The 27,235-nt window shown below is 29.7% G+C and overlaps 1 protein-coding gene across 3 annotated transcripts in view; it reads right to left on the bottom strand.

The window, feature by feature from the left end:
* Positions 1 to 27,235, bottom strand: part of LOC129966718 (NPC intracellular cholesterol transporter 1-like) — a 75,145-nt gene that overhangs the window by 20,499 nt on the left and 27,411 nt on the right. For all 3 annotated transcript variants that reach the window (XM_056081246.1, XM_056081244.1, XM_056081245.1), the window contains exons 13-26: positions 25,289 to 25,471; positions 25,083 to 25,197; positions 18,597 to 18,724; positions 16,489 to 16,635; positions 16,322 to 16,411; positions 16,032 to 16,225; positions 15,821 to 15,951; positions 15,598 to 15,709; positions 11,707 to 11,771; positions 8,019 to 8,166; positions 5,525 to 5,756; positions 3,517 to 3,630; positions 2,342 to 2,501; positions 1,642 to 1,742 (exon numbers count right to left, since the gene is read on the bottom strand). In XM_056081246.1, coding sequence (XP_055937221.1) covers positions 1,642 to 1,742; positions 2,342 to 2,501; positions 3,517 to 3,630; positions 5,525 to 5,756; positions 8,019 to 8,166; positions 11,707 to 11,771; positions 15,598 to 15,709; positions 15,821 to 15,951; positions 16,032 to 16,225; positions 16,322 to 16,411; positions 16,489 to 16,635; positions 18,597 to 18,724; positions 25,083 to 25,197; positions 25,289 to 25,471 — 1,920 coding nt within the window. The remainder of the gene's footprint in view (positions 1 to 1,641; positions 1,743 to 2,341; positions 2,502 to 3,516; positions 3,631 to 5,524; positions 5,757 to 8,018; positions 8,167 to 11,706; positions 11,772 to 15,597; positions 15,710 to 15,820; positions 15,952 to 16,031; positions 16,226 to 16,321; positions 16,412 to 16,488; positions 16,636 to 18,596; positions 18,725 to 25,082; positions 25,198 to 25,288; positions 25,472 to 27,235) is intronic.

The raw sequence follows: 27,235 nt of genomic DNA, 5'->3' as shown, positions 1-27,235 counted from the left end.
GATTACAATATTGTAAGTAAAAGAGAACATAAGTATTATTTTTAATTACACTTGCATGATAATGGGACAGCACTCTGATTGGTTAACTACACCTTAAAGTGGCGAAATTATCTTGTTCTAAATGAAAATTTGCGAAATCACACTTGTAATTGAGCTTGAGCTCTTGTAAATGTTTTTTTTTTTTCTGATATCTCTTGAAATGGATAGGCAGAAAGTTGGAAAATTTTGATAGTATATCCCGAGGTCATGAACGTATATATTAAACCAATTTTCTTTAAAATTAGTTCAATGGTTGGGGGTGGGAAGCTTCATCGAAGTTTCTCATAGAATGTACACAGTAAGTAGAATATTTTCGATTTCTCTCAAAAATGGATAGATAGATAGATGACAACAGATTTTTTTTGTCGTATGACTATTTTAAGCCAAATTTTTGCGCAATAGCTTCTGAGGGTAAGACCCCTGAGCACCCGAGGGCAGAAGTCTGACATCTAGCTCAAATGAAGATAGCACACACACATTCGCTTGCACTACTCCTTTTTACAGGAAGGGTGGGGGGGGGCTCATTCACGCACCTCACAGAGAGAACACAAGGAACAGAATAATCATACTCGAACCAGGATTCGAACCCGGAACGCCGAGATCATGGGGAAGACGTGCTAACCCTAGGCCAGGACGCCGGCCTGACTAGATGGGTAGAAAGATATATGACAATTTTTGACATATTTAATGTCACAAGCTTTTATATGAAACATCAATGATCGAAATAAGACAGGAACAAGTAAGGAAGTAGTTTCATTTTTATATTCCTTATAATTTTCAATATATAAAGAATATAAAAATTATAAGGATTAATGATTAGTATATAAAATAATCAAGAAATCTAAAGAATCAATCTTCTTGTTCTAAGAACTATTTCAGTTCAGTTAATTTTTATTTCAAATGGAATCCTCTCTAGATACGTCATTAGTGGCTGACTGACTTTCAGCAAACTTTATTTTCGAAAAATGTTTCAAAAATACAATTTCACCAAAATTCTTTCAAGAGAAAAACTGTAATCGAATTTCGTAGTTATAAAAACTGAACGAATTTTGAAATTTTTCTGATATGAAATCTCATAATCGTTAAGAATATCATCAAGGATCGTTTGTTCCAACATCCTAAAGCTACGAGAGATATCATCATAAAATAAAACTTTGACAGAGCTCCTAACCCTGACAACGGAAAATTTCCACAATTAAATTTGTTAATTTGCTAACATTTCTAGCCCTTTACATTGCTAGTTTATTGTTCAAAAATAATATAAAATAACATTTTCTTTTGTTGTGATAAGGTGCAGTTCATAAAAGTGGGTTGACTTGATTAAATTAATTTATTAAAACAGTTGACGAAAGGCTGGTTGTAGAAGGTAGGCAGTTTTTTATTAAAGTTATAAAACAGTTTTTGTAAATTGTAAAGAGATTCGTGTTTCTGAACTATGTAATTGAATTGATAATCTGTTTTTAATAAATTTTAATAGATTGTTTCTTTCTATCCACGTGGAATCTCCTAACGAATTTATTAATTGTCTCAGCATTCGAAATAAATCAAATTCTCAACAGAATTTATTTGGAATTCTTAAACACACTGTACTCTGTCACATACCTAAGAATTGCATTCTGCTTCATTCCTGCTTATGATAACCATTTCAGAATTTCTTCTGAAAATCACAGATTTATCGTTGCTTTTTGTTCTGGAAGAGGGACCTAAAATGACGAAATATTTTAGTAAAAAATATATTTAAAGTTTTAGTTAAAATTATTATTCTACAAAAATTAAGATATTAATTTTAGTAGAATTTTTTTTAAAAAAATTGTTCTGAAAGAAGGCAAATTCTGAAAGAAAAAGTGGAACTCACATCCTAAAGAGCTATATTTTCATTTTATGTTTCCTAACATGTTCAAATCTTTTGCTTTATAAATATCTATATATTATGAATATAATTCTCTCTTTTTCATATTTATTAAAAGATATAAAAATTCATTTAAGATAGATTCGTTCCTTTCAATTCAATAATTTTTTAAAAATATTTTTTTCATAGCATATTTAAGAAATTGAGTGGAGAAGTTAAATTCAACTTTTGTTTGTATAATTTTGCTTTTTTTAAAAATTTAATTTGACTTGTTTCGGGCTTGCAACGATAAATTATTTTTCAACTTCTTCTTGACATATCAGAGTAAGCAACTTTTCGATGACATTAAATTATTTTAATATTTTCAGAGATCGAATGTAGAATTTTTATTAAAACATAACACACATTACTAATAAAAATCTGAGAATTTGTAAATACAATTCAATTACTTACCGAAAAGACTTAAGCAAACAGGCAAGAATACTAGTCCGTGAAGAGTACCAAATGCTATGATGCCAAGGTACATCCGAAAGTAGAACACTTGGAATATTTGAGACTTGGCAAATATCAGGACTAAAATACCACAATCTGTTAACGTAATACCTGAAAGAACCTATGGAGAAAGAAATGCATCATGAAACATAGAGATGATATTCAACTAGCAAATTTTTAAAAGTGCACTTGTTTGAACTATAAATATTGCATATTAAGAGTAATATCATTATACATTGGGGCAAAAATCATTCATCAATTGGGAGAGAATACTGTAAGATATTTTTTTTCAATTTCGGACAACATTTTTTTCAGTATTAAAGATTACAGATAGAAGATAGAATATTTAAAAAAATGTTTGGATGTAATTACGATTAGATTATAGGATTTATAAAGTTAAAGGCTCAAAATTTTATTCTCTTTTTCAAAACCCATCCTTGTGCAAATCTCCTTTGGATTTAAAATTGAGGTAGGCACACAGAATTATTATATAATTAAACATTAAATTAATTATATACAAACTATTTTTGATAATATAATTAATTGGGAGAAAATGGCAATGATTATTTATAAAATGGTTTGAACCATAATAAATCATTTTTAAATGTTATTCCATATTGACATTACCACCTTAACACAAAACAATAATTTCTTTCAGAATTTTAATTTTGAAGGAAAAATTATTTATTTCAAAATTTTAAATTCTAAAAAATTTATTTAAATGTTTGCCTTAAAATTTTAAGTGATTATTTTAAAATTTTAAGAGATCATTTTAATGACAGAACATCATGAAGATAGATTATTTAGAATAGATAGATTATCCTAAACTTTGTGTAAAACTGAAATAATCAATCCGTACCCGATCTCAGTTTAAAGAAAATTGTCAAATTGAAATCCGCATATATTTTTAAACTTATTTACATTTTAAAGATATAGTTTAAAAACATATATGAAAATAGGTATTATTATAAAACGGAACGGAGAGGCATAATAACATTTATTTCTACATTTAGATATGATATTTTAACTTTTTGAATGATTTGTTATGAAATCATTCAAGTGCAGTTTTATTTTGAAGAACGAAAACAGAAATAAATAATATTTCTTGATCAAAAATAGAAATATGAATGTCTTACTGATGTTCCCATTTCACATAAAGCATCTTGAGCTCTCAAAATCCTGGAAGGTTTAGTACTAATCGCAAAACTTCTGGTTAAATGGGTGCAAAATTCAACAGATATCCCAACGGCCTGCAAATTATAAGGAACTAATTATCAAATTTAACTTGAATAAAACATCGAATAAAACCAGAAAATGCCCATTAAAAATACCAGTGAATACAAGAAATATTTTATACTTAAAATTATTTTTACACCACATGCTTCAGAATAAGAAGTTCTTCATCGAACAGGAAAAAAGAAAAAGTACAAAGACAAAGTAAGTACAAAATAAGGAACAAAAAGGAAAAGTACTGCCTTTAGAAGTTGAACTCTGAAGTAATTTTTATAGATATTCAAGATCAAATTATTTTTATTGTTGATGAATGTATATCTAAAAATGTTAAATAATATTCCATCTAAATGGATTGATGAACTGTTGTTTCTGGTGACCGATCTTCTCCGAAACAATCCCTATTAAATAAAAGATTCGTTGTTAAATAAGTAGTTGTAGTAGATAGAATGAAATTTCAAATTAGTGGGAATGTCTACACGAAACTTTCTCTAGTATACTCATATCAAGATGTTATTACTCTCTCTTCGAATAAAAAGCACGAGTGTTCAAATTTTTATTTTTTGAATTCTACACATGAGAGTTTTGTGCTTCTTAAAGGAAACTGAATTTCATTTCTTGTTGTTGTTGTTGTTTCTTATGGCACTTGCCACGGACAAGCCCACTGTTCAAATACAACCGATTTAAACATAAGGGGGAGCGCCTCTTGTTTTTATCGTAGAGCCAACATGGGCCAAGTGTACGACGCATCACTCATTCGCTTGCACAACCCCTTTTTATAGGAGAGTACATTCACACATCTCACAGATAGAACAACCATGCCCAAACCGGGACTCGAACCCGAGATGACCTGATCACGGGCAAAATGAGGTATTCCTATGCCAGGACGCCAGCATTTCATTTCTTTAATGTTTGAATATTTTACGGGTTTTTTTTTTTTTGACCGACTGAAACCAAAATTGAATGCAGAACAAGGATTCAAGAATTAAGATCGTATACCAAATTTCATCTATTTAAGTTATTATGTTTTTATTTATCGCGTTTATATGCATATGAAGTATAGACTCATAGACAGTCAATATTTGGACATAGTCGATTCAAAATTTGACAAAAAATATTCACTTTAAACTGTGTATCGAGTTTTATTTATCTAAGTTGTTAATTTTTTTTTTTTTTTGATTTAAATGCATTCGAAAGTATAGACCGACAGAAAACCCCCTGATTTAGTAAAAAAATTGCAAGGATTTTCACTTCAGATGTTAAATATATGTACCAACTAGTATATCCTTGTTTGTTTCTTGTTTACAGTTATTGTGTTTATTTTTACATAGACAGTATAAGTATAAGTAAGTATATAAATAAATAAATTTCTTTCGAATTGTGACAGAAACCTAAACAATTGGTGTACAAAACACATGCTAAATTTCAACCTTCTAGTAAAAGCATTTTTGAATAATCGTGTGTTTACAGGTTGTTGTTGTTGTTGTTTCTAATGGCAGTTGCCATGGATAAAGCTGAGAGTGCGTCTCTTGTTTTTAGTAGCGCTAACTAGGGCCAAGAGTACGTCTTAGCTATTCTCGGCACATTCGCTTGCACAGCCCCTTTTTACAGAGGGCACATTCACATATCTCACAGATAGAATAGATGAAGAACAACCATGCCCGAACCGGGATTCGACCCCAGGACGCCCAGATTGCGGGGATAACGCACTACTCCTATGTTGTTGTTTTTTCTAACTAGGGAAGTCTGAAAAATTCTTAGAAAAATTTCTTTAGGTCTAATGTTTTGAGGATTACTATTCTTTATTTTTGTATTCCTTGTTTACATGAAAGGAATAAATTTACAATGGAAACATGAATGTAACAGTAAAAAGCAACTAAATAATAAGAAAAATACTAAAAACAAATTACTTACTACCACTAGATTTACCAGGGATACAGCATTTAAAGAGATGTTCCACCAGTACATAAGACCCATGATATTGACCACAATTGCAATTACTGTTATCGCGACTATAGCTGCCGAATGTAAATCCAATCCTAAAAGCAGAAATGTTGCCACGAATATTGCAAGTACTGATACAGCCAAACTTCTCAAAGTATCAGGCCACATAGTCAAGTATTGTTCATAGAAGACGTGGACAAAACTGAAATGAATTAATAATATCACAGAACAGTAACGTAATTTAATGAAAAACCATCATGCAGAATATAAATTATAAACAAGTTTATATTATTTTGTGATGACATAATAATATCAATGAACCTTAACAAATTATTCTATCGATTATAGGTGGGCAAAATTTCAAAACATTTTTCGAATAAGGATGTAGACAAATGAAATTTGGAAAATGCTTTCTTTCTTCTTAATCAGTTGGAAGATAAGATCTATGATCTATGATAAAATATTTCTTAAGATATATACTATATAGTTATATTTCATTTCACAGTATATGGATTGTATCAATATATTGAATCATTTTAAAATAAAAAAGATATTTTTCAATTTTATTATCAATATTTACTTGGATTATTTGAATCTCGAGAATTTCATAAGTTAAACTTTTATATTTAAATACTAATTACAATTTTTTTTTGAAATAATGACATGAACGCTTTTGATAATGTTCTTAAGAGATGCAAATAACAATTTTATTCAGCACTTATTCAACAATGTAACTTCAACGCGAAGCATTTTGACAAAATACTTTAAGTAATTCAAGATATACACTTTTTATATAAATTTTGCTCCAAGAATTCTTTACGATTGGATTAATCTTGAAATGCTCTTGAATACGCTCCGAGTTTGAGTAGTTAAGAATGTTTATAGAGATTTTGTGAGCGATGATCTACAAGCTTTTTGAAAGACTTCTGATAGTTTACACTTTTGATATTCGTTGCATTTTCTGACTTGAGACTGTAGTGTATTGTATTTTTAACTTCGTGATTATTGTTATAAATTAACGAATGAATTTTTAATGTTTTATTCTTTTAATTATATTGTATTGTGGAGATATTTTGTATTTTTATTGTAAAGATATTTTCTAATGATTTATTTACAATTATCAAAATTTTTTTGATAATTTGAAACTAAATATGATTTTTAAGTATAAGGAAAATTATGAATTTTTTTGGAGGTATAAGCTGTCCTCGTTGCAGTAATAAAGTTAAAATGTTAAATGCTTTTGTGTTATTTTTTGCTGTATTGTTTTTAATTAATGCGTGGCGAAGTACCACTTAAAAATTTGTTATTTTTGGCTCCTATAGGCATATGTTCATTCGTTCGTTCTTTCATGAGATCTTATTTTTATTCTTATTTCTTTTTCAAAAGTAGTCGCTAAGTGCATTTTAATTGTTTTGATAATAATAATGAGAATGATGCTAAAAATGTCTATCCTTAAATATCACCAGATTAAATGTATTGGAAAACTGTTGTTGTACATTTTATCATAAAGAGTGATCGTAATAAAATTTTTGTTGTTTAGAGCTAAAAATACAGAACAACTCGTAACACAAATTGGTACAGAAATATTTAAGCTATGGGGGATTGATATATATATATATATATATATATATATATATATATATATATATATATATATATATATATAAAGCTATTTTAATTCTAATTTCAATTTAATTAATTTCCAAAATTTTATTTTAATTTAGCCCATAGTAACTTCATTCTAAAAATAGTCTCTTATTTCATGATCCAATTCCATTTTCGGTTTAATTAATTCCTCTGTAAAACTAATGCGCCATCAGTACTACGTATCAAATGAAAGTGATACTTCCGTTGCCCTTGTCAAAGGTCAACATATGTATTCCATCGGCACGTGGCCGGAAATCCTATGTTACTTAATACTAGTGATCATTTGTTTTGCCCTTCTTTCTTACTTTTGCTTTTGTGCCGACTGAGTCTGCTTGTAAATAAATTGCTTTCCCGAGATGGATATTAAAGAGAGAATAAAACTAAGTTAAAAATACAACGTCTCGTCTATGTCTTGAAACCTGCATTCTGCTTCAACCAAAATATGTTTATATATATATATATATATATATATATATATATATATATATATATATATATATATATATATATATATATATATATATATATATATATATATATATATATATATATATATATATATATATATATATATATATATATATATATATATATATATTTTACTTCATTTATTACTACAGCGTTATTTTTAGCCGCGGGTGTGGAAATGTCATTTCGTAAATCGGCTTTTCTTAATCTAAATATTATATATGCGGAATAGCGTTGAATATGGTCCAGCACTTTCTGTGAAAATTCCAAGCACTAATATTTGAAATATGTTTATCCGATTCATAACGATTTAGAAAAATGAGAACACTGAAAGTAGAAAAAAACTTACCTGTACGGAAAAACTCGTACATTTTCATTATGAGATTCGTTTCTTAAAATCTTTGTTAAATTAACAGCAATCTTCCTTGACCAGTCTAAAGCTTCATAGAAATCTTTAGAAGATTTCAGGACAGTGTGATATGACATGAAGTTCGTAGCTGAAAGAAGAAATCTCTTGTAAATAAATATTTATCTATCGTATGTAAGTATCTATCTCTACCTCTATGTCTATGAATACTAAAGATGAATGTATTTGTGAGCCAATATGCGTATGCGTTTGCACTTTACAAAACAGATCAAGAGCCATCGAATTCAGCTCAGATATAATTTGGGCAAAATTCTTGGGAATGCATTTCATTCTAATTTAATAGAAACCTATAAATCTATGTTAAAACTTCAGAACAAAATTTCATTTTTCCATTTCGAAACATTGTTGAGATATCGTGTTCGTAGATAGACTGAGAAGAATAATTCCAAAAATGTATTTTTCAGCCTCAGGGAGATCTGAAGTATAGAGTTTTGTTAAAATCACAATTTAAAATACAATAATGATTGCAGTAGTTTCTCTTTGCATTCTGTTGTTGTGGCTTATCTTCCAGCTGTTTGACGAAGTCAGACAAGATTCATTAGACCTTTGACACGGAGAAAGTCGAGGACCAGAAGTGGGGAGGAGTATATGTCCTCTCTGGAAAGTCCCAAACAGTCCAGGATGTGCTCGGAAGAGGCTTGCTGAGCATGGCATTTAGAGTAAACCACAAAGGTCTTTCTTCCCTCTAGAAACGAGATATGTTTGGATCTCTCGGATCTCTCCAGATGTATTCAGTCTGGACATTATCGTTCGATAGGCTCTGTCACAATTGAGAACAAACGAAGAAACCGGCTCTTTGCCCACATACTAGTGATGGCTAGGAGGGATGTTCCACTCCCTTGAAAGTTCAGCAGTAACTACTGATTGATGTTCTAAAAATGTGAGGACTGAAGAGGAAGAACTAGAGTGGCTGAAACCCTCTTTGGCCAAGCTATCTGCATGCTCATTACCGTATATGTCAATGTGCGAAGGTATCCACTGAAAATGAACATCATGGGACTCTGAAATAAGCCTGAGTTTGATAAGGATAGAAATACTTGTTTTATCTCCGACTGTGATCCAGTTGTGGAGGTGTTGAAGGGAGCTGCGACTATCCGAAAGGATCCAGAGGTCCCCGAAGTCATTTTCATTGAGAATAGTTTCAAGACAGTGTTCAATTGCAATTAATTCGCTCTTGAAGACGGAAGAGAAATCAGGGTTTCGGAGTAAGATGGACAATTTATCCCTTGGCTTCTCAATGTAGATGCCACTACCAGCATGATCATTCAGTCTGCTGCTGTCCGTAAAGATTTTTATGGCATTATCGGGAATCTCATTGATGATCGTCAAGGCCAGCTGTCTAAGATGATCTGAAATCAAGTCCCCTTTTGGTGACCTGGATAGAAAGGTCAAAGTGAAAGTAGATTCTGGGGAGTCCCTCTGAGGGGCTCAGACAAGATTTTAAGGAGTGAGGTTCAACATCACCATAAGGAAAACGCATAAGTTTGGCATGACCGAAGGGACTGTTTGTCTTAAATCTTTGATTTGAATACCAGTTATTTAGGTAAAGTGAGGTTTTACTATGCTGACCATAACTAGAGAATTTATTAAAATATTTGATAAGGTTGGCCTTTCTTCTAGTTTAGAGAGGTTGCAAATTAAACTCATAGGGGACAATTTATCTGAGGCAACTATGTGTCAGTCCAGTTATAATTCTAGCAGCGCTGAGTTGAACTCTCTCCAATTTATACAAATTGGTGGCTGAGGCGCAACAATAGACTGGTAAATCATACTCCAAAATGGGCCTAATAAATGTCATATATGTATTTCTTAACTTGATCTTTGCATTCTTCGTTTATGAAAAAGTAAAAAACAATTCAATAAAATCAAGTAACTTTCATTCTAAATATAGAGTTTCATTACATGCGACATCAATATTATACATTTTCATTTAAGATATTTGACTGCCACTTCCTATAAAATGTGTCTTAATGCAAACTTGAAATGTCCATGATTGTAGTATAAATTGATTTTTTGCGGTAATATTTGTTTAAGTGGAAATTCTTTTTGGAATTGAAAATTTTAGTACTCAAATAAAAAAAAAATCTGTTGGTTATTTTAAATGTGAAAATGGAAGTCGTTCTTATTTTTTCTCAGTATAAGGACCAGGGTGCAGAGTACTATGATTAAAAAACCACATACATTTTTCTACATATCACATGACAGTGCAACCAAAAGGAGTAGTATCCCCATAACGTCGTCACATATTCTCTAATAAAGGTGTTAACTCCTTTAAAACTGTGGACATTAGGTAAAGCCACAGATGCCTTGTATGACTTTGGCGAACAGTAATGACAAAATATAAATCTGCCTCTTGAATCTATCTTTTTAACCAATCTAGCTTGCGATCTTTACCGATGTATCCCCATCATTTGGTTAATACACAATACCAAACGTATGTGAGAATGGAATAATAATTTGGAAGCCTTTTTTCCTGACCAATGAAACCAAAGCTTAACATAAAGTTACAAGTGTGATCATAAAATCACATTTGCAGTTTCATTTATTTAAATCATTGCATTTACATTCGTGCATAAAATATACGCAGTACACCCTTTGTCGGATCTAGTATCAAATTTGATAGGAATTTTCATTTTAGACGTTAAAATTGTGAACCAAATTTTATTTGACCACATTTTTTATGGGTATTACAATCACTTATATTAGGGCAGAGAGACTTTCTCTTAATAGATATCACTCAAACTTTCATAGACATCTACAGACATATGGCAAAGTATATATACGAAATTTCCCATATATATATATATATCAAAGCGTTTTTCAATTATCTATTTCATAGACAGACAGAATTCTAAAAAGGAATTCTTTGGACAGAGAGGTTTGATTTGTCAGTATAGATTCTTCAAAATCTTGGGTTCAAACTTTTTAACGGTTACACTGGGTTTTTTTTTTTTTTTTTTTTTTTTTTGCATATTTTGTATATAAAAGTAAAAAAGGATTTCTTTCAAAACCAATGAGTTTCGAAATTTGTTAACTACTTACATTCTGTAAGATGGCATCACTTAAAAAAATCGTTTACTTTCAATGTTCGTAAAATATGATGCGTAGCTCAATTAAGCGAAAAGTATGAGTTGGTCAAGTTTAGCTTAGTTTAGTTATATTAACGTACCGTTGTAAAGCAACACTAGGGCTATTTTGGGACGGACCTCGTAATTTTGAACCGCGGTCAGATGATGAAGACGACATCTGAGCTGGCACCCCCTCTTTCCACACCATACCACACCAGCGGGAGGACGTTTGGCATGACGGATTTATCGTTATGCGTGGATCAAATCTGGGTCTTAATGATTCATAGCTCCATTCATTTCTTTAGCGCAAAATTGAGTTTAATAACTGAATTTTCATTTATTCTGTCAATTCGACTTTATGTATCTTCATAACCTGGTGCAGAAAATTACAAAGATAAGCTTACTCTAGATTATCCAGTTTGCAAAATCGTAACATAATATTTTGTTCCTTGTGACATTGTAAATATATAAGAAATTAAAATTAGATGCCGAATATCAAAAAAGATTTTAAGCTTTATAAGAAGAAAAAAATTGCAACTCACCTTTTATTTTTGTGGAGTTCTGAGAAGAAGATAGATCAATTGAAGAACTAAACATAGCTTTTCCACTTTAAAATAATTAAACAAGTGGTTTTAGTGCAAAACATAACATACAGTATAAGCAGAAGTATACATTTTAGAAAAGAAATACAATCTTTTTAATTACTTTTTGATGTATGCATACATTATGACTGATAACAATCTAATTTAAAAAAAAAATAATATTCTTTTATAATATAGTTTTTAACAATATCTGAAGGAAAACATCAAAAATAGAAATGTCTTTTTGTCAATCACCGTGTAATAAAATTTTGTATATCTTTGAACAAAACAAAACAGAAAAAATTCCAAAGAACAACAAAAACAACGAATATTTAGTTTGCATTATTTATTAAATATTTTTTTTAAATTTATTTTGTTTAATTTCAAATTATGTATTTTCTTAAAAAGGAGTTTTGTGTGTTTTTTCGAGATTTGATGATTGAATATAATACCGAAATTAAATTTTAATCCTGTAAATTTAAAATCCAATAAATTTTATTTCAATAGGCAAACACTAAAATTGATTAAAGTAATTTTATATAAGAATGCAGGTGCATCAATTTTGGTCCAGTATTTGTAAAATTACAGAATTTGAAAATAATGTATTCTATGACTTTAAATTTTAACACAAATTTACAAATATTTCTTTCTTTATATAAAAAAATATGTTATTTTCTTTAAGTCTTATTCATTTTGTCGAATTTGGCTTTTAAAACGCTTTCAACTATTTGGTAAAATTGATTGTTTTGGGGAAAAAAAAAAAACTCATCATGTAACTTTTTTTGAGCAGGCAGTGACATTCGCAAATTTGATTGTGCAGAAAATAAAACTGACAGATGAGAGTAGCTTTTTATTAAGCAATTACAAATAAGACATTTCAATAAAAAATATTTATTACCATCAATGAGATATGCTGTTTTTTGTTTAGGAACTCCGTATGTAGAAAATGCTCAGAAAATTAATAATTGTCTACTTGAAAATTACCAAAAATTTCTTGGTTGCCATCTATGGACTTGTCTTATATAACAAACACCACTTTAATACCTAATATCAATAAATTACGAAATGTTTCGCAAAAATATAAGTAGCATTTATTCACAATTATTTCTTCAATAATTCACAAACTGCTATGCTTCACCCACGCTTCATTTAAAATTTTATAATAATAATTATATTTTTATCAAATTCTGTTAAATTTAATTCTAATAATCTTCAATTTGGGAAATGTTTAACTAAAGTGGCGTTTGTTTAATTTGCAATCTAGCTTGACACTTTTCAATTTGTTGATCCATTAACATCCAACCTCCTGATTAGGGATTGCAATACCGGACCAAAATTTCAATACCGGTATTCGGTATTTTTTAAATCTTAATACCGGTATTAGAAATTTTAGAAAAAGAAAGTAAACACAGGTGTTTCTTTGTTTTATTTGCCAATTTTGTTAGAGAGTGTAAATATCACAAAAAATAATTTGTAACTTATAAATTATAACAGTATATAATCACAAAAAAGTAAAGAAACATCTTATTTATTTAAATCACAAAAAAAGTGTAAATATCACTATTCAGTCTGTGGTATTATTACAAATGTTTGAAATGGATCTTAAGAAACATAATGCATCAATTGTACTGTCATTAAGCATGAAAAGTAATTTTGTGTAAAAATGACCAGCTGTTGAAAACGCTCTTTCGGTATCTACGCTAGTTAGTGGTACTGTTAGCAATGCGCGATACACTTTTTCTAAGCATTTACCTTTAAATCCCTCATTTTCAAATAAATCGATTTCTCGTCGGATGGTTTTGGATATAGCTGATTTCTGTATTGTATTTTGGTTCGTTGAATTTTTTTTTTTATTTATCGCTAATTCTAATTTTTGTTCAAGAGACAATTCCTTATCACTATCGACAGTAGTGACATCATAATCTTCGATAATTGAACCGAATTTTTCTGAATGTGGATCGGTTTGTGGGTTTAAAATTTTAAGAAAATTTACTCTGAACTTAATCAGATTTGATTTGGTTATTTTCTTTTCTTCTTTTTCATTTTCATTTTTAAAATCATTATAATTATGTAAATACCATAAGACATTTTCAATTTCGGTATGCCTTTCTTCTGTGCGATTTTTCAATGTAATATATAATTCTTCAGATGGTGATGTGCGCTGTTCTTTCAGTGACTGCACCATGAAATTTATTGTTGCATTAGCTGTTAATAAATTAGAATCTCTCCCACATAATGCCTCAATAGTCAGTTTTATTGGAAGTAGAGCTGATATAGTTCTGGATATTAAGTCGAATTCACTATCTGAAAAAATAATTTACAGGTTTAAGTCGATTATTGCTTTTTGGATTGGATTTCTCAGTTTCAAAAATCGTTCCATCATTAGGAGTAAACTGTTCCAACGTGTTTTAGAATCTAATATTAACATATATTCTGTTTTATTTTCAGTTAGTATATATTTTAGCAATATATCCTTTTTATAGGGGAACGTTTAAATATCTTAACAATTTTTCAAACTTTATAAATTATAGGAAGTAATTCTTGGTAGGTTAATATTTCATCCTCATTAGCAATATCTTCTTCAATAATTACATTGTCAATATCACTCTCACTCTTACTCTTTTCAAAGTTGGAGTCCGAAGTTTCTATATCCACAGTATTTGGATTCTTCTGTTCTTTCTTTCTTTATTTATTTTTATTTTTTTTGGTATAATACATCTATTACTCCTAATTGAATTCCATGCGCATAGCACAACTGTTGATTTTCGCCAATCAACTTTCCAACTTTTTCATAATTGTTTCTCCATCAGCCGTTATGGATACAATATTTTCTTTCAGGGATAATCCATGTTTCGCTAATTTATATTTAAGCAATTAATTAAGCCATTAATTAGCTAATTAATTTCGCCCGTTAGGGAGACATAAAAACAAAAACCTATACTATATTGCTATGTTCGCGATCTCTGAACATATAGTGGAGACTATTTTAAAAATGTCTAGTAAATACCGAAAAACCGGTATTTAAACTTGTGAATACCGGTATTACAAAATTGTACAAATGGCTCAAAATACCGGTATTCGGTATCCCGGTATTGCAATCCCTACTCCTGATTTATAGGACCGTTTCATTTTACTTGTGTGGTTATGCTGCACTTATTCCATTGCTCTATTTTTCTTTTATCTAAGAAGTAAGTGAGTTTTCCCGAATTTTCAAACAATTTTCATCCAGTATATATTATTCATTTTCATTGACCAAATTTTGAAGTTTAGATATTGACATCTTGATTTTTTTTATTTATGATTGAGGTTATGGAAAAATTCGAAAGTAATCTTTAATTTTTTTTATATATTTCACTATATTTTCAAAAAAATTCAACTAAATATTTATCTACAAAAATTTTTTAATTATTTTTCCGACATTTCGATATTGTTTCTGAGGAATAAAATAATTATCTCCATCTCCATGCTTTTTCATTGTAATTTAATTTTACTTCACAGTTATCTTACTTTTGGTATGTAAAACATAATTTAAAAGAAATTACCTGAAATATTTGGTGGAAATTAAGTGGAATGATTAATGGGATTTAATATAGCCCGTTAATATTTAAAGCAAAACTAATAAACGGAAAGATCGCCTCGTCATTGTTTTAATCAAATTTGTTTCGAAAAATAACACGAGTTCTTACTGTCTAAATGAAGATTTCAGCAACTGTTGAAGAATTTTTTCAATACAAACATAACAAATAATATATAATAAATGAAATAAAAATTATATAAGATTTATTATGTTTACTGTAAATTCATTTTAGAAATTGAAGAGTAATCAGAATACAGTAAATGAAAGATACATACGCCTTTGGACATTTTTCCCAAGGAGAATCCGATAAAAAGAATTTAAGTCTTCTATTAAATTCCGCTTCAGACAAGGAAGATGGTTTTCTAGTTCGGCAAGATCGGCATAAACCTTAGAAAACAAAAATGGGTATTAGAAAAAAATAAGAAAATCGAACCTGGATTTTGGAAGAGATTATCAAGTAAAATTTTCGAGATATAAGAAATGATAATAATGAGATACCTTTAAATTGATGGGCGACATAAGATGGACAGTGCGTTCCATTGCTTTTGAATTCATAACAACAGGTTTCCGCTTGTAAATATTCAAAATAATTATCCAGCCATGAAATAGGTTGAAAAGCTACAAACGTCCTGAAATGTTCATCAAGATTTAAAATACATCAAAATACATTTTTAACTCTGATTTTTTTAAATTTAAAGTGACTAAATACCTGTTTTTCACTCTCGCCATTCTGCCAAGTTCAGAAGTTATAGAATTGGATTCACAGAAGGCTTGAGCAGAGCAAATTATTTTCTGAGCCTTGGTATCAGAATAATTGTAACCTTCGCTAATGCCGAAATAAATAGGAGGACCGACTGATAGATATTTTTCTAAATACAGAAAGTACTTCAGCATATAAGAGTCCTAAATATAATAGGAAATAAATAAATAATGTATACATCATTTAAAAATATAAAATATAGACGAAGAAAAAGTTTAGAATGTCATAATTTATATAACCTCTGGAACAGCTAGCTTTTGATCAAATCCAATTTCAATTTTATCAACTACAGCAGCAGATGAACACAGCCAGATTCCAAAAGCAATCATCTGAAAATATATGAAATGGCATTATCAAGTTGGGAAACAAGTTCATAAGAAAATTTCAAAATAATTAAAAATCTTACCACGATGTATCGCACGGAGTTTTCCATCAGAAAAGGAGCATAAAATTCTTTAATAGTTTTAAATAATAAACCATCTTTAAAATAAATATTTTCGAGTTCTCCTTCTTTCGAAATTTTGAAGCAACAACAAAGATCCACTCTACGTTCCTGTAAGTAATTTTCCTTATTAATGAATAAGCTTTCTTTACTTAAAGACAAACAATTATAAACTAATTTCAAATGATAAAAATTTAACCAACAGCATTATGAAATTCGCGAACATAATTATTAAAAATAATTTTACAGAAGGAAATAGACCTTTTAAGATGTAAGGCTATATGTATCATAATGTCACCTCGGGGTAATATAAATAAAAATCAAAATATATTTAATGCAGCAATTATCCATGGAAAATGCCATGAAAATTAGCGGACATTTAGTCAAAGAGATCTTAACTTTTCAGCATAGAATAGAGGGTCTGACACCTGCATTTTATTAATTATATGTCTTCTTTAAGATTATAGTACAGAATTTTTAGTATGAAAAGCTTAAATGAAGTCATTTACAATAATTACTAGGGCTGTTTTATACAAATTCCGATGGAGTATAAAAAGACAAATGTTGAAAGCAAAATGAATTTATTTTTAAAAATTATGTTTAATGATCGTTAATTTTAGACGTAGTTGCAGGCATATGTCATATTAAGGGATCAAGTTTCGTATACTCTCTTCGAAAAAAAATTTCTCCAGTGATAACAGATGAACCTTAATTCGCCTTTAAACTCCTCTGAAGTCTAGATATTCCTTGAAATTTCTTTTTAAAAAAAAATTTCTCACCTTCCAAATTTGAACAAGCTGACCATCCCATAGCCTGGGATTCCAGTATCTTCTCTTTCTTTCCCACGACTTAATTAACTCTTTATCTTTCGTTGTAACAATCTTATTTCGTGACTTTCTTCATTGAGAATGCGGCTTAGAGCCGAAGAATTTTCATTTTTTTTTCTCAATTTAAGAGCTGGTTAGAAATAAAAATAATTAATTTCAAACTAATTGGAAGCTTTAAAAAAACCGTTAAAAACCCTCTCATATGACTGGCGGCAACGTCTTTTAAAGAAAGTATAGGAAATCTATTAAATATTCATCACAAGTGCCTGAATCTTCGCGGCCATTTCGCTCAAAAATAATTATCATTGCGCATTGCTTTTTGTAATAAATTGATGTTGGTCCCTACATTTGTGATCTTTCACACCTTGATAAAATAACAGCTGTCATAATTTAAGATACTAAAGGCATCTAAGTAAATGTCTGGACAACCTTCTAGATTCTTGTAATAATTGTAAAAAAATAATTGCTCAGTATAGAATTTGCTATATTTTTAAGCATTAAAAATGTTATTTTGGAGAATATTATTTGTAATGGTGACACGGGAAAAAGTATATCTTCTTCATTAATTAGCAGCCATTTTTAGGACACAATAATGTTCTTTAACATTGGGAGACCTGAAAAGTTAGGGATGTTTAGGAATTCCAACCATGTTGGATTTCCTAATTATTGGCAGTCATCATTTGAAGAATAGCAAAAGATTAATAACTGTCTACATAGTTTGAATTTCCTATAATAAATAGTGCCCTCTCTTAAAGCTACAATTGCATCCTGAAATACACTATTAAATATAAATTTGCAATTTTGGTATTCAAGTCATGTACCAAATTTCAATCTTCGAATTTGTCTTTTCTGAAATTCTGTTAACAGGCTAATTGAGATTGCGCTCAGATATGACTTCAAAAATAATTTTTTTCTGATTCAGAAAGACATCAAAAGGAAGAAATTTCGTTGAAATCTCAAGGTGGATTTTTTTCTATTTTTTTAAATCAAAAAAAGTGTAAATGCGATGTCTATTTAAATTTCTCTATAATTTTCAGAAATGTATTTTTTTAAAGTGAAATATATTAATAATTAAAATGCACCTTAAATTGCAGATCTATCTATATATTTTTTAAAATTCTAAACATAACTACTAATTAATATGTAATCTGAAATGTCAATGTTTTATCAGGTAGAGCAAGATATAACTATTACTCTTGAAATTAAAGCAAATTTTTTGAAGTATGAAAAAATGAATATCTTTACCTCTTCCCTTCTGCAATCTAAAATGAAAAGTCCCAAAAAACATGTCATCTGCAAAAAGAAATTCACTAGCAACGCTACACCAGCATATAAGGCAAATAATCGGACGGCTGGCATTTCAGTCAGTGTACCTAGAATCAAATGCATGAAAATAATGAAAAGTAATAATGTTTACAATAAGTTTAAAAACTTATTGTTTTTGTTGCATTTTTAATCCTATTACATAGGTCATGACATCTAGCGTAAGCCTGGCAAACAGGTAATTTTTATGTTTTTTGTCAGCTAAATATCATGTACTCTGTGTTCCTATGTAAAAGGTTCTATGTTTCTTATACCTTATTCTACATTTTATGATGAGGGATTCTACTTGAATAATTTCGAATGTATATGCGATAATACTCTGCAATTTCTTAAATACCTTTTAAGATTACCAATGCATTTATGTAATTATCATACAGGCTTAGTATATATAAATGATTGAATGTCAAAAAAATTATATTTTCAAAATTATTACACTTGATATAAATAGTGATACATGAAAATAAGGAAAAATGTCCTAAATTATTTTTTAACATAATTCAAAAGGTAGCAATTATCTGAGAATGGAAATATGGCTATTTTTATGTTACAGGAGGATAGTACGAATTTTATCTTTCAGTAGGAGATGGAACTTATTCTATTGGTATTGGGATTTTCGTAGCTTTTAAGTGAAGAGCCTCCCCAACGTCTGATTGAAAGAGTAGGTAACATTGATTTACCCTTCATCACATAGTCACCAAAGTCTCAGAATCGTACCTAATATGATTTCTCTTTATGGGATTACACCAAAGATCTTTCTATAACCTTCACTTATCGAAAACAGTCAATGAACTTAAAGAATGCATTAATACTGCATTAAGCGCTATTGAAAATGTAAAGCTTCAAAATGACTTGAACGAATTTAATTACAGATTAGATGTTGTCGTGTTATGAAGTTTCGTGCATCAAAAATTTGTAACAAAAAAAAAGTGGAATGCATTACTTTATTTTCATGTATCACTGATTATATAATGTGTGATAGTTTTGAAAATATAAATATTTAATAAATATCTGGCCATTTATTTATGCTAGCCCTGTATCCGCTCATAAATTTTTAATTGAACTCAAATATATAATTATTTTTATATTAAATATGCATAGATTATTAAATATTTTATAAAAGTACTTGTAATAGTTTTTCAAAGGGCACTTTGGAAAAAACCACGTTTACTCAGAAAATCAGAAAAGCTAGCTTTAGAATCAGAAAAGCTAGCTTTAGAATCAGAAAAGCTAGCTTTAGAATCAGAAAAGCTAGCTTTAGAATCAGAAAAGCTAGGGAACCACTTTTTCGTGTTGATCTTAAATCAAACATGTTTTAAAAATAAGCTCGAATAAGGCAAGTATATGAAAAAGCAACTGCAATCGGGAGTTTCCATGCTATATAGTATACCGGCGAAAGAAGGATTATGATTCCCTTGGAATACACTTGCTAATAGCAATAAAACTAAGACGAAACCATAAGGATATATCTGAGGAACAAGAAACCCAGATGGTCTTCAGGTTCTCTCACGAATTATTATGAACCTAGTTATACCTTATGCACAAGACATTTTTTCTGTTCTAACGATTCTGCAATCCGTTTGCAATCAAAAATGATACATTTGAAGAATTATAAAATGATAATCAAACAAAAATATTTACTATATTATTTCAGTAAACAGCAACTAATTGTCTTAATGTAATTTCTCTAACGAAATAGCTTAACTGACAAATAGTAAACATATGATAGTAAAAGGACAAATAGTAAATATAGGATTTTTTGAGTTAAGTATGAGTTATATTAAAAAAAATGATCGGTTTAAGAGAAGCAATTGATTACGGGAATTCAAAAGTCGGTAAATTGGTGGATTGTTCGATTAATTCTGCGCAGGACAGATCTAGCCATGCCTCTCCATGCTAGTAATGAAGGAATTCATGATTCATTCAAAATTTTTTAAAGTTCATGTATATATAAACAATCACAAATAGCATAATGCTTTGTACATGAGTGATAACCTTTAATCTCAAATAAAATAAACATAAGAAATTAAATAAATTATATGAAATTGTAAAATGAAATATAGGAAATTAATGTTATTAAATGAAATGTTTTAAATTAATATTTGGACGATAAAAAAATATTAAAAATTAAGAATAATATAGATTTTTCAAATATATTTTTTGTATTTTCTCTGTTGCGAATTACCGTAAGTACTAAAGGAATATAAATTTTTAATTTTACTGTTCGCGATATTTAATTTATAATTAATTACAACTAGCTGACAAAGAAATTCATTTTAAGATGCAAAAAAATTTTTTTAAAAAAATTGCATATTTTGTATAACGCGTATATTTTAAATATCAGCTCAAGATATTTTAAAATGTTTTTCATAATTTTACAAAAAAAAAAAAAAAAAAAAAAAAAAAAATGAAATGGAGATAAAGCATTTTGACTCGAATATTGGATGAAAAAATTTATTTAAAATATTTTTATTCGGTAAACTATTATATATTTTGTAAAAAAATAATATAAAATTGCAATTTTATGATTCTTTTCCAGATACTTCAAAAAATAAAAACTATGATTTTTAATGGCATCATTTTTTCTTAAATTAATCAATATAATGATTTGTAAAAATCTGTTTAAAACTGATTAAACAATCACTCTTCACTCAATCTCCCAAAATAACAACCCTATCTCCAATAAACGATCTCGATGGTTAAAAAAGAACCATTAAACGAAGCTATATAATTTATTTGCGATTGAAATTTGATTACCAAGAAAGTTCAATGTACTTAAAAATAACTTTTTAAAAGAATTTCGAAAATATTTATAGCTGAAGTTCATGAACCATTACATAAATACAGAATCATTCAATATTTTAATAGCAGGGAAATACATAAAACGCAGAATTTTTATGACGCGAAATTTATGATGACAAAGAATTGAAATAAATAATAAAATAAATACAGAAAAAAAAAATTAGCTAACATGTTTAAATCAGCCATAGTGTTTGTTTTGGAATTAAACATTTTGTTCACTCATTCTGTGAAAACCACATCTACATTATTATAATCACTACAAAAAAAAAAGAATTCATGTAATTCTAGAGACATGTCAGAGTGACTCTTTTGTGTCGTTCGTTCTATGTGAGATTGTACAGCTAAGTACACAAGTACTGAATGAACCAGCTGTGACCCGAAAGAAATTTTTATGGCCATATATGCACTCATATATGTATGCGTATCTTAAAGATGTTATCTTGTTTGTAAGTTATTTGACCTTAGAGAATAAAGCAAGAAAAAATTGATATTTTTCTCAGAATATTTGATTTTCTAAGAATATTTGATTTCTGATTCTGGACACTTCTTTTTTTAACATATATTGGAAAAATATTCGAGTCTGTTAAGATTTTTTATGGCTAATTTCTGTTAATTACTTATAAATAAAATTGAATTCAAAGATTAACTCAATTAAAACGTGAACTACTTAATTTTATTTCTACTAATAATGAAAGAATATGTGCGTGTGTGTGTTTGTATATCCGAATATGTATGCTGGCATTCCATTAGACGGTCCATTTGACTTACAACAGTTAAATATGATATAGATATAAATTGGAGGATAAAAATGCGCATTTTAGATTAATTTTTTTAAAAAACTTTAATTAGAATTCCCATTAATTAAAAATTAAATTAAAATATTTGAGTAATTTTCTGTAATAACTTCTGAAAATATTATTACACAGAAATAATTTTCATACCGTCTCAAAATTTTAAAAACTGCCTTTTGCTAGCCCAATGTAATAACCAAGCAAATTTTTCCATAATTTTGGAAATTTCTAAAAGTATTTTTTTGTTTAATTATATTACTCTGAAATTCCAATTATTTTCACTGTTTTACAAAATATTTAATGGCTCAATTTACTTCCATTAATGAAAGTTGATTTAGTTTAGTTACATTAACGTCCCGTTTGAAGCAACACTAGGGCTATTTTGGGACGGACCTCGTGATTTTGAACCACGGTCAGATGACGAGGACGACACCTGAGCTGGCACCCCCCTCTCCACACCACACCACACCAGGAGGAAATTTGGTCATGACGGATTTAACGTGCAACAGGCAATGAAAGTTGAAAAGGGAGGATTTGATTTCGTGTCTGTTTAGTTTACATGACGAAAGTGAAATTATAGTTCCTCCAAAATTAAAAGATCTATCAAACAGGAAATTATGTTTTAAATAGCGCTATAATATCATGGAACATATTTTCGTGAAAACGGTTCTTGCACCCTAAAAAATTGGACAGTTAACACTATTTTAATATCTATCCCAAATTAATGCTTAAAAATAAATTGTTGAGGGAATCATGAAGTTATGCTTAAGAGATTTAGTTGAAATTAAGCTACTTGAAATCAATATCCCAGGCGAACCAGGTGATCGCCAAAGGCTGGAAGTATGTAATACAAGTGGTGCTCAAATGAAAACGTACGAAACGTCTTAACAACGTAACCGTTAACATATTTGCCTATGGCGCTATGGGAGAACATAGCGAGATATCTAGGAATGCGATTTGGCGTTCCCGGCGTAGATCGGAACATGCGCAGGAGAGAGCAGTGGCTCTTATAAAGAATGCCGTCCAATTGACGTGGCAGCGCATGTGAAGACAGGGTGGCTTTCACATTGCGAAATTCCCCGATTGAGGAGCAGCGCGGTATTATCCGTGGTCCATCAAGAAGAAAAAACCTGTCTACTCATGGAGGGCGTGATTTTGCTCCATGATAACGCGCATCCACACACAGGCGGAAGGGTAAAACTTGGAACTGGCCACGTTCAATTGAGAGCAGCTCGATCATCCTCCCTATAGCCTGGACATGTCACCCTGCGATTTTCATGTGTTTGGTCCCCTGAAAAAGCATCTGAAAGGGAAGCGTTTCAAATCGGACGGCGAACTCAAGGACGCTGTGAAGGACTGGGTCTCGTCACGGCCACAGGAATTCTGGGAACAAGGAATGCTTCGCCTCGTTAATCAATGGGATCGTTGTGCTCAGGCATATGGTGCATACTTTGAATAAAGTCTTCATTTTTACTCACAGTGTTTTTTCGAATCTTTATATTTGAACACTCCTTGTAAGAATTACAATACGTTACGTTGTTTATATTTTATACAATTATTATAAACTGATTATTATGAACCATCTAAAATCACTAAAATCTTTTACGTCCGCATGATATGCATTACATGATAAATCGAATCCTTAAATAAATAATGTATCGATAAAATCATAATTAGTTTATGTATTGACTATATACCATAAGCAACATTAATTATGAAAGTACCTATTAGCGATCACGATTATGCACAATTACCAAATTATATGCATAAAGAGAAAAATCTAATATATGTAAGCTATTAAAATACTTTTTGAGTCAAGAATTTCACTTTTCATTTTAACTATGAAATGTTGTGCATTTTTTTTAACAGAAAGGTAGAACGGTTGATGAACAACTAGCGTACAACAAACTATATCAATTCTTTGTAATTTGAACCCGATGAAAGATTGTCTATTTGGACAAAAAATTAATTTCGGAGGCGATATTTATTTCGCAAAACATAATTCTGATAAATTTTTAGTGCAATTTTAAAAGTTATTTGTTACCATTTCTTATAGCTATCCAAAATGGCGAAATTCTGGCGAGTTTTTGGAAGGTTAGTAAGATTTTTTCGCGCTAGGCGAGAATTCAAGCATTAATCTTAATACTTATCACAAATATTTTTAGTTGGTCATCAATTTTTACTTTCTAATCATAGAAATTACCTCTCTGGGATAGGTAAACCTATTTTCGTGCTCTATCGAATTTCCTATTTGACGTCTATTTCTTTATTTCTTTTGAATTTTCTTTCCTCTGACTGAATAGAGTTTTTAGTGACACGCAAATCCTCTTCAGAGCATTTCTAATATTATTTTGAACTTCCGTTAATTAGTGAATCTTTAAATTAAAAGCAATTGCAGAAACGTCAGCACAGTCTGAAACGTTCATATAGTACTTTGTTTGCAATTAACTGTTGCTATTTGATAATTTGGACTAAGAACAATTTATGTATTACTTATATATATATATATATATATATATATATATATATATATATATATATATATATATAAAGAGAGAGAGAGAGAGGGAGAGGGAGAGGTCCTAGATATTCAGGCAAAATAGAAATTAATATTATATATATATATATATATATATATATATATATATATATATAATTTCTATAAATTAATATAAGTAGCATCTTATGTATGAAGCTTCATATGAAAAGATCTGCTGTCATAAGTGATGAAGTCTTTGGCCAAGCAGAGTACCAATTTTACATAGCCAAGGTAACTACCTCAGTTGAATATTTATGTCAATAAAAAAAAATTTCTTACCAATAAAGAAACAGGTGGACATCGAAATACTGGAAAGCAGCATGCTTGGGGCAACTTTTCCCACTACCAAACCAATGCGTTTTTCTAGTGTTTGGCCCTCTTTCTTTTCTTCTCTCTGCAACATTAAAATGGAAATATTGCTATATTTAATGTTGTATAATAATCCCACATACGCTGACGTGAATATTGTTGAGAAATATCATTACCTGGAAAGCTTGTACCAGTATGAAAATATTGTCTACGCCAACTGCTAATACCAAAAATGGTATGACTTCTACTATTATTAATGTAGCTGGAACTCCAAGGAAACAGAAGAAGCCCAAGGAGCAACATACTGAAACAAGCACAATGAGAACTCCAACGAATCCAAGAATAACCTTAGATTTTACCTGTTCAGAAGAAAAATAAATAGATCTTATTTTTCTCTCATGATTCAAAATAGATATTCTCAGTAATGCATATTTTAATAATTTTTCATATATGCAATTTAGTAATTTTTTGATTGTCGGACTAGTTGAATTGAAGAAAACTAATCGTAATAAGAATTTCAAAAAAAAAGCGACATTAAAATTTTAAAAAATTGATATTTATCGCAATTACTTAATTAATAATGAAATATTCCAAATTTTATTCCTATTGATGTTTTGAAAATTCAAAATGCAGTTCAAATCTTTGATTCAAATGAGAAACATTTTATTAACAATTTTAGAAATACGGTTTAATGCCCATCCACTGATGATATAATGAATCAGGTATAGTCTAAATAATAGCATTTCAGGACAGGAATATCTCCAGTGGTTTGACTTTCTCGTATTTTAATACAAAGTACTATAATCACCAAAAAAAATTCGAACTTGAGATTCCGACGATCTCCACATTTAAAACTTTTCTTAATTCGAAAAACACATTTTTGGAATTACTTCTTCTTTTCTATTAACTCAATAACTGAAAACCTCTTTAATCTAAAGAGATATAATTTGGCATTTTGATTTAACAGAAAATTTGTTAAATTCCATGAAATTTTGTACGAAATATATACAAAGGAAGTTTGTCTGTCTAGTTATCATACAATCGAATAAGAAAACTACGTTGTGGCATTTATAATGTATATGCGTATCAAATTTTGAGGCAGATATGTCAAAAGGTTGACCGTGTGTCATTCTGTGCTTATCCATGTATGCCAGCGCAATAACTTAAAATGGCATAAATAAATGAAATTTAGTATGCGATAATACGACTACTGTTATAATTCTATGTCAAATTTTGGATTTGATGGATCATAAAAATAGGTTGTTTCTGATACTTATTCAGTTTTTGAGTACTTTTATATTAATCGTATGCCAGATTAAGATAACAGATTCAGTAAAAATTTCTAGATTTAAGCCCTTTGATGAATCCTTCGTAACTATTGTTCTCCATTGTCATGCAAGGCATTTGTGGCCGAATGCAAGTTCCACAATGCTTTGCAGAGGGATGGGGATAACACCTTTTTTTTAGAGAATATGTGAGAAAAATTTGGGGAGATAATTACTGTTGGTATATTTTATTTATTCTCTTTTGGCACCCTAAAATATCTTTCCATAATAAGAAATATTTTGATCAAACATCTCTATATACATTTTTTATATCATGAAATCATCACATCGCTATTAAATTGTGTGATTGATAAACAAAGTCGCCTCTTTGCTGAGAATGCGCATTTGAAGGAAATCTAGAGTCTAAAATCCATTTCTACGTTCTCTTTTTCCAAAAAAAGACAACGTTTTCCTTTGCTGCTCTACAAATACAATAAGTACAATAACAAAGATAGAGGCTGAATGATTTAAACATTACTTGCAAATTTGTTAAATTGGTGATTGAATTTAAGAACAGAACCGGCCAGAATAGCCTGGTTGGTAGAGCGTTGGATTCGCGTTCCTTTGGTTGCGAGTTCGAACCCCGCCGGCCGAAGATACCCCTTTGCTTGGTGGCTGTGGAATCTGTCATGGTCACTAAGTCCTCCATGTCGAGAGTGATACCACTGAGGGAACTGGATCGGGAGTTATCGTTCTAAATTAAGATCTGTGAATGAAGCCCGCCCCTTAAAAAGGGTTGTGACGTGTATGTAGCTAAGTCGTCTTTGCCCCTAGATGGCGCTACTGTAAAAACAACAG

This window comes from Argiope bruennichi, chromosome 4 (assembly GCF_947563725.1).
Source record: "Argiope bruennichi chromosome 4, qqArgBrue1.1, whole genome shotgun sequence".
In the NCBI taxonomy this organism is placed as follows: Eukaryota; Metazoa; Arthropoda; class Arachnida; order Araneae; family Araneidae; genus Argiope; species Argiope bruennichi.
The sequence above is the reverse complement of the archived record's forward strand: the minus strand, read 5'-3'. Positions and strand labels throughout refer to the sequence as shown.